Source organism: Myxine glutinosa, chromosome 9 (genome assembly GCF_964187855.1).
Source record: "Myxine glutinosa chromosome 9, kmMyxGlut1.1, whole genome shotgun sequence".
Taxonomy (NCBI): domain Eukaryota; kingdom Metazoa; phylum Chordata; class Myxini; order Myxiniformes; family Myxinidae; genus Myxine; species Myxine glutinosa.
This window is the reverse complement of record NC_136269.1, coordinates 28964455-28973554: the sequence shown is the minus strand read 5'-3', so window position 1 is coordinate 28973554 and position 9100 is coordinate 28964455. Positions and strand designations below refer to the sequence as shown.

Sequence of the window (9100 nt, the reverse complement as noted above, 5' to 3'; positions counted from 1 at the left end):
TCCCAGCTGGGTTCCCACAACAGGACAAAGACCCCACCATGGGACACGGACCCCTTTGTGAAGCAGGGGGGAGGGGAAGGAGCAAGTTAGTACACGAAGGGAAGGTGCACGAGGCTCCTTTACGAGTCCCTGTACTCACGGTAATCTTTAGGTGCTCAACCCTATAGATGACCTCTGCGATGCCCAGGTGAGTACCGATCAGGTGTAAACCGCGGACCCGTTTGCATTGTTAATTTCAATGGACGTCCAAGCAGGTTCACTCTCGGTGCATGAATGGATCTCGTGGTGCTCAGTGACTCGGGCTGGGAAATCTGCAGGAATCTGATTCTTGGCCCGAAACGGCACGTAACGTGATCCTGAAAATGCTAATCACTCCCAGTCGCCATGTCATTTCTCCTGACACCAAATAACTGTCCTTCCAAAAGAGGCATCGAGGGAAGAAACGAAGGAATTCCATTCGTATATATGTATGTAGAGACTGCGGCCGATCAGGTTCTTCATGTGTTTTGTCCACAGTGTTGTTTATATATGTGTGCTTGGTGTAAACAACACCCCGCCCCCCCCCCCCCCCACTCCTACCTCCGGACTAGTCCTCAACTGATCCCCAAACATCCCCATCCCTCCCGATATCCTCCTACCTCACCACAGACAACCTCCCACCCCAAACATCCTCCTACCCCACCACACACATCCTCCTACCCCACCACACACATCCTCCTACCCCACCCTAGTTTTCCTCCGACCCCGCCCCAGATATCCTCCAACCCCACCCCAAACATCTTCCTACCCCACCACACACAGCCTCCAACCCCACCCCAAACATCTTCCGACCCCACCACACACATCCTCCTACCCCACCCCAAACATCCTCCTACCCCACCACACACATCCTCCGACCCCACCCCAGATATCCTCCGACCCCACCACACACATCCTCCTACCCCACCCCAGATATCCTCCGACCCCACCACACACATCCTCCTACCCCACCCCAGTTTTCCTCCTACCCCGCCCCAGATATCCTCCGACCCCACCACACACATCCTCCTACCCCACCCCAAACATCCTCCCGACCCCACCACACACATCCTCCGACCCCGCCCCAAACATCCTCCGACCCCACCACACACATCCTCCTACCCCGCCCCAGATATCCTCCTACCCCACCCCAGACATCCTCCTACCCCACCCCAGTTTTCCTCCTACCCCGTCCCAGATATCCTCCTACCCCACCCCAAACATCTTCCTACCCGACCACACACATCCTCCAACCCCACCCCAAACATCTTCCTACCCCACCACACACATCCTCCGACCCCACCACACACATCCTCCTACCACACCCCAAACATTTCCTTCCCCACCACACACATCCTCCTACCCTGCCCCAGATATCCTCCGACCCCACCCCAAACATCTTCCTACCCCACCACACACATCCTCCTACCCCGCCCCAGATATCCTCCTACCCCACCCCAGACATCCTCCTACCCCGCCCCAGTTATCCTCCTATCTCCCGCCCCAAAAGGCACATAACATGATCCTGAAAATGCTAATCACTCCCAGTCGCCATGTCATTTCTCCTGACACCAAATAACTGTCCTTCCAAAAGAAGAAACGACGAAAGGAATTCCATTCGTTCCAGGAGATTGCCTATCGCCCCAGATATACCTCCATCCTCTTCAAATAGCCCCGATCCCCCCTCCAAAGATACTCTCACCCTCTCACCCCCAAACATCTTCTAACCCCCCCCCCTCCCCTCCAGGCATCCTCCGACCCTCCTCCAGCCATCCTCCGACCCTCCAGCCATCCTCCGACCTTCCTCCACTCCTCCGACCCTCCTCCAGCCTTCCTCCGACCCTCCTCCAGCCATCCTCCGACCCTCCTCCAGCCATCCTCCGACCCGCCTCCAGACAACCTCCGACCCTCCTCCAGCCATCCTCCGACCCGCCTCCAGACAACCTCCGACCCTCCTCCAAAATCCTCCGACCCTCCTCCAGAATCCTCCGACCCTCCTCCAGAATCCTCCGACCCTCCTCCAGAATCCTCCGACCCTTCTCCAGAATCCTCCGACCCTCCTCCAGACATCCTCCGACCCTCCTCCAGACGGCCTCTGACCCTCCTCCAGAATCAACCGACCCTCCTCCAGCCATCCTCCGACCCTCCTCCAGCCATCCTCCGACCCTCCTCCAGCCATCCTCCGACCCTCCTCCAGCCATCCTCCGACCCACCTCCAGACAACCTCTGACCCTCATCCAGACATCCTCCGACCCTCCTCCAGAATCCTCCGACCCTCCTCCAGAATCCTCCGACCCTCCTCCAGAATCCTCCGACCCTCCTCCAGAATCCTCCTACCCTCCTCCAGAATCCTCCGACCCTCCTCCAGAATCCTCCGACCCTCCTCCAGAATCCTCCGACCTTCCTCCAGACGTCCTCCGACCTTCCTCCAGACGTCCTCCGACCCTCCTCCAGACATCCCCCGACCTGCTCCAGACATCCTCGGACCCTCCTCCAGCCATCCTCGGACCCTTTTCCAGACATCCTCGGACCTCGGACCCTCCTCCAGACATCCTCCGACCCACCTCCAGACATCCTCCGACCCACCTCCAGACATCCCCCGACCTGCTCCAGACATCCTCGGACCCTCCTCCAGACATCCTCGGACCCTCCTCCAGACATCCTCGGACCTCGGATCCTCCTCCAGACATCCTCGGACCTCGGATCCTCCTCCAGACATCCTCCGATCCTCCACCAGACATCCTCCAACCCTCCACCAAACATCCTCCGACCCTCCTCCAGACATCCTCCAACCCTCCTCCAGACATCGTCCGACCCTCTTCCAGCCGGCCTCCGATCTGCTCCAGACATCCCCCTACCTGCTCCAGACATCCCCCCAACCCCGCTCTAGATATCGTCCGACCCCACCTCCCCCAGCCTTCACCCACTTCCAATTGACTTCCGATCCTCTTCCAGTTATCCTCCAGCCATCTTCACACCCTCCTCTGACTCCCTCCCAACCCCACACCTCGAAACATCCTACTATCCTGCTCCAAACATTCCCCTATTCCCCTTCCCCCACCAAACACTTCCAAAGTACCTCAACAAATACCCCTACCCGCATACCAAACATTCCCTTGCACTCCTCCTCCAAACTACCTCAACCCCCCATCAAACATCCCTACATCTTGCTCAAACACTAATACGGTTATGCCCCCCCCCCATCCCCTCTCCCACTCCTCCAATTATTACCTGTCCCTGATCCATCGTCCCCCAACCATTTCCTGATATTGGGAATTGTTTCTTTCCTGAATCGAGTGAACATTTCACGAAAGATTCCTGGGCAGATGCTTGAGCTTGATGTCATGTCTCCCAGTCAAGTTATCAGAGGTCTTTATCAGCAAAGATTCCAAATGTCCTTTTGTAAAACGACCTCGTCTCGTGGTACGTTTACCTTATTCAAACGAAACAGGTGTGTTCACGAGGTGTATTCGAATATGAAGGTGTCCAGATTTATTTGATGTCGACATTGTGTTTGAAGCATGTACGACTTGTGGAAACGGAATCAGCTCCATTCTCCAAATAATTCTTCCACTTGCACGTGACAGATGACGCGGGAAACGTTGCATAATTAACAAGTTGGTTAATAATAATAATGAGACCTTCGTATTGAAGGTCATCCTTTAAAATATTCATAATCACGGTACTATGATTATTACTACAACTACTACACAAGAGTAGTACGAGTTACTATGACAACTACTAATTTAACCTGGACCAGGAAGATTGTCAGCCTGTCTTTCACGAACAGGATGGCCAGGATTGACGTTCCACGGCCGTGGGACTCACCTTTCACTCAAAGAGACCCCTCACTCCTCCGGGGGGGGGGGGGCTACCGACCGCCCATGCACGGAACTTGTGTAGTCGCGTCCGGAGGTTCGTTAAACAATTCCGGGAATCTTCGGCCGTAATTAGATTCCATCATGATGAAGGTGGAGCCTCCTGGGAGCGCAATCTTCGTGCTAATGACGCCCCCGTCGCGCCATCGCAGCCGCTAATTGAGCGACGCCGGGACTTCGCCGCACGTTAATTGGTGCTAAAAGGCCAGCGCGGCGCGATGTTTGCCTACCTGGTAGCGGGGAACGAGGTATGCCGGACGACGCCGAGCGAAACCGGCCGGGCGGGGCGAAGCGTGATGTGGGGGTGGGGCTCGACCACGCTCCGCCTCCATGCCCTTTAGCCCCGCCCCTTCTCGGGCCACCGGTCCTTATAGGAGAAGTGCACGCGCGAGCTCCGCCGATAGCCGAGGCGACCACCCGATCCGTGGCGGGTCGTGCCGAGGCTTCGGGCTCCTTGCCATGATGGCGTTCATCAAACAAGCGCCGTACGCCGTAAACGGGCTGGGTCTGCCTCCGGCCGGGGTCGACCTTTTCCATTCTGTAGGATATCCAGGTGGGAGGAACCGAATGCGCTCGCACGACCGCAGCTGGTCCACGATCACCCGGGTTAAACTTCGCTCCGCACTTAACGTGGAATTGGTGTAAAAAGTAGGAAACGTGACGTTTATGTGGTTTATGAGGACGAGCACGTGCGGTTATGATGGATTATGGAGAGGTCGGGAAGAGCGACGTGAACGTGGGAATTGTGCTTAAAACAAACCCGTCACGCGCTCCTCCCTCCTGTGCAAGTTCATTATCATTATAATATTATTATAACACATTAACCCTCGATAGCAGATAATTGTTGTGTGAACTTTCGGGTTTTATCTATAAACGGAATTCCATGGATACTAATGGTGACCATCGGTGTGGACCCTGCCCAGCTCCGCCCCGGAAACAGCGCCGAGAGAGGACCACGTTCACCCGGGCGCAGCTCGACGTCCTGGAGACCTTGTTCGCCAAGACCCGATACCCAGACATATTCATGCGCGAAGAGGTCGCCTTAAAGATCAACCTTCCCGAGTCCCGCGTGCAGGTGAGCGCACACGTCGGGGGACACACACCTCGGTCCGAGACCCCCATCCCCTCCTGGTCCCACTGAGACGAGTTGTCCCTCGTCGAGGTTCCCGCGCATTTCGGACATCAAAGCGGCCTCTGGACAAGGCCTCGGTTCCGCCGGCCTTATAAAGACCCATCTGAGCCAAATAGCGGCTGCGATAATCCCCAACCCAGGCTGTCCTTGTCGTCGGCCATTCGTCCGTACAAAGGCGCTTACCTGTCCCGACTCGCTGTCGGGAGGTCGCCCAGGACATTGAAAAGTTCGTTTATCAAACACCTTCGTTTTACCGTCAAACGGGACGTGTTAAACGAGCGGATCGGTAAGTTCGTAGCCGGACGTTGTGCTGGTACAATTAGAATTAACGACGATAATTAACAGAAACGCGATTGCTCGGTTAAAAGATGACAAATGTGACATTTAAAGGAATAAAGATGTAAAAAATAACTAACGACTTTTGTTCACACCGCTGGTCGATTGAAACCGATGATCGAATGAAACCGATGATCGATTGAAACCGATGATCGAATGAAACCGATGATCGAATGAAACCGATGATCGAATGAAACCGATGATCGAATGAAACCGATGATCGAATGAAACCGATGATCGAATGAAACCGATGATCGAATGAAACCGATGATCGAATGAAACCGATGATCGAATGAAACCGATGATCGAATGAAACCGATGATCGAATGAAACCGATGATCGAATGAAACCGATGATCGAATGAAACCGATGATCGAATGAAACCGATGATCGAATGAAACCGACGATCGAATGAAACCGACGATCGAATGAAACGGACGATCGAATGAAACCGATGATCGAATGAAACCGATGATCGAATGAAACCAAACCACGGACATCGGGAGGATTGAACGAAAGATTATTTTTTTTTCGATGATTCTTCGAACGTTAACCAAATGTTTTGTTCCCTCCCGAGGTCGAGTTGTGCTAATTCGTTTAAAAGTTCCTTCCAAGGACCCACGTTCACAACACGCACCGGATCGGATCGGATAGTCCATGGTACCGGATATTTCGTGATAAGCGCCGTGTCCGATCGTTCGTGGTACGTGTCTGATCTGATTATTTGTGTTAGGCCTACTCATCGGATCGGATAGTTTGCGGTACGTACCACATCGGATCGGATAGTTTGCGGTACGTACCACATCGGATCGGATAGTTTGTGGTATGCACCGTGTCGGATTGGATAATTCATGGGACGCACCATGTCGTATCATCTGATATCCGTCATGGCAGATCGAATCGTCCAGGGTATGTGTCGCGTCCAATCGGATCACATGGGGTACACGTAGCGTCCAATCGGATTGTCCGCTGTACGCACCACAACGGATAGTCTATGGTACGCACCGCATCAGATCGTCTACGGTACGTGCCCATTAGATTGGATCGTCCATGGTAGGCCTACATACCGGATCGGATCATACTCTCTGCATGGGATCGGATTGTCCGCGGTACACCCACGTCGGATCGGATTGTTCACGGTACGCGCCGCATCCGGTTGGATTATCTGCACTCTGCGTCCGATCAGATCATTTGTGGTACCTGATCGTTCAGTTCCCTGTAATTTGTGGTTAAAAAACCTGCAGTGGGCCGTTCATGCTTCCGTTTGTTCCGCTGATCAGGTCGATTTGAATTTTCACGTTAATATGAACGTTTGTCATTGTTTAGAACATAGAAGTTTATTTTACATCGTTTGTTGGTTCGTTCGTGAATAAGCAGAACATTGTATTGATGACCAATGTGGTCCAGGGAATGATGTGATCAACAAATGCTCTGAGACCAGGTAAATCGTGCTTCTCACCTTCAAGGGATATAATAATGGCGGTTTAACCCCATCTGGGCTGGGAGGAGGCAAAATTCCCCCTCGTCGATTTTCACGATAACTTCCAAACCGCTGATCAGAAAATTCCTTTTCATTATTTTATTTTTTATGTGGAGTGTCGGTATCAAACCTAAACGGTATTAAACAGGTTTGATACTGTTTAGGTGTTACATAACTTTTTATGGTTACGTGTCTCTCCAAGACGCGCGTGTGTGTAAAATATACCCAAATCGGTGTTATTTTCACCAGCTTGTTTATAAATCTGAAGTTTTGTGACTGGGCCAAATTAACCCCTTCATAACGCTCCCCTCTCCCCGAACCAAATGAACCCCTAAAATAGCCCAGCCCAGGTAGAGTTAAAGACACACAAACATGTGTGTGCCAAGTAAGAGACTTTTATCGACGCTTGTGCAATCTTTACCACAATCCGATACTGATCAGGATGTTGGCAGCCTTGTCCAGTAAGTGAAGCGCTGTTGAAGTTGATTTATTATATATATATTTATATATAACATGGCTGACGTTCTGCTCTCACACGTAGGTTTGGTTCAAGAACCGGAGGGCCAAGTGCAGACAACAGCAGCAGTACCAGCAGCAGACAGGTGTGCAGAGCAAGCCGCGACCCCCAACAAAGAAAAAGGTGTCCCAACGCTCGGGAAACGGGGAGGTGGGGTCGGCTCCCACTGGGGGCTCCTTCGGCTCCACCACGGGCGGTTCCGGTCCACCCGCACCCATCTGGAGTCCGGCGACACCCTCCCCGGTCGCGAGCGGCGGAAGCTGCGGCGACCCCTTGGGTCTCGGCCTGGGGAGTCCCGGCGGGGTCTCTGCTTCGCCGTGTCTGCATCATCGGGCGTCGTACAGCACGGTAGGGTACGGCGGACAGACGGCCGGGTACGCTCAAAGCTACGGTGGCTCGGGCACCTACCTTGGCCCCATGGACTGCGCGTCCTACCTATCCGGAGTGGGACCGGGTCTCAGCCCACCTGGCTCGGGCCCGCCGTTGGCACCACTGTCGCCACAGTGCTATCAATCCGCCGGTCTTCCCTTCACCGCCGGGGACTACCTGGATTACAAAGAGCACGGCTCCTGGAAACTCAACCTGAACGCGTCCGACTGCCTGGATTACAAAGACCCACCTGCGCTCTGGAAGTTCCAGCCTCTCTGATCCTGCTCTGGGATTTGAACCTAAAACAAATCGTATTTAAAGAAACTTTCTCTCTCCTCCTCCACCCTCGTGAGATAATCCTGCTCCCAATAGGGAAGGGGTGGGAGATTGCCTTGTGTTGTACGTATCGGCACGGCGTACCTTACACCTGCACAGCAAAGTTCACTCTGTACATATATTATATCCATATGAAGGAACAATTCGGAACGTTAACCGCCCACCCAACTTCCCTCCCGTTCCCCGGGCTTCCTCGTACATCAATATTTAAATGTTCGTGTGATCCACACCCCTTGTTGACGGTGTTAACGATTCACCGGCACCTCGGTCGGAAGGGGAAACAAACGGAACAAAAGTTTCTCGACGTTTTAACATGTTTTGCACACAGCAAGGTGGAACTTTTTCGATGGATGGGATGTTTGAGTGTTGGTAGGGCGAATTTGGGGGTGCTTGCTGGTGTGGGCGGGGGGGGGGGGGGAGACCCCAGCTTGCTACCGATTGGACATTCTTTACAACCTGAATGTTTCATTGAATAAACGTAACCGGGGACCCTTGATTGCTGGAGCCCTTCCCTTCCTCTTCACATAACCATAGATTTTAACGGAATCCCTTGTTTAACACACACACACCAAACCATGGATGTGCAATGCGGATGGGTGGGTTACCTGGGCACCACACCTTTCAAACCCAAATTGAATAGGATTTATGGCATACCTTCACATGCAAGATGTAAAGCATCAAAGACTGCTGTGGGGGGCAGTTTGTGCCACACGGGGCCCCAGGAATGTTTTCCGGGTTTGCCAGGAGGGTGCTGTGCCAACCTTTGTGAAGGAAAGTCCAAGCAATGCTCACAGACGGCTTAACGTCCCATCAGAGTGGTGTTGTTCATGATAAACGTGACACGCAGGAGGTTTGGAGTCTGGTCTGGCGAGACTTGAACCCATTATGTTATCTGTACATGTTTCAGGTGAATATCGTGCCGAGAGTTAAAAACGTTTCGTGTGTTGTTAAGAAACTCGGTTCATAAATAAATCTTTATTTTCATAAATTACCTGGAGCGAGACACGGCCTCGTTATTCGCGTACATGTTCGCG

At 53.1% G+C, this 9100-nt stretch overlaps 2 protein-coding genes across 2 annotated transcripts in view; one reads left to right on the top strand and one right to left on the bottom strand.

The window, feature by feature from the left end:
- Window positions 1-9100, bottom strand: part of WDPCP (WD repeat containing planar cell polarity effector) — a 185146-nt gene that overhangs the window by 13080 nt on the left and 162966 nt on the right. The gene's annotated exons all lie outside the window — the stretch shown is intronic.
- Window positions 4236-9057, top strand: LOC137435526 (homeobox protein otx5-A-like). The gene is made up of 3 exons (XM_068129404.2): window positions 4236-4449; window positions 4820-4971; window positions 7386-9057. The coding sequence occupies exons 1-3, from the start codon at window positions 4356-4358 to the stop codon at window positions 8007-8009; spliced, it is 870 nt and encodes a 289-aa protein (XP_067985505.2). The 5' UTR covers window positions 4236-4355; the 3' UTR covers window positions 8010-9057.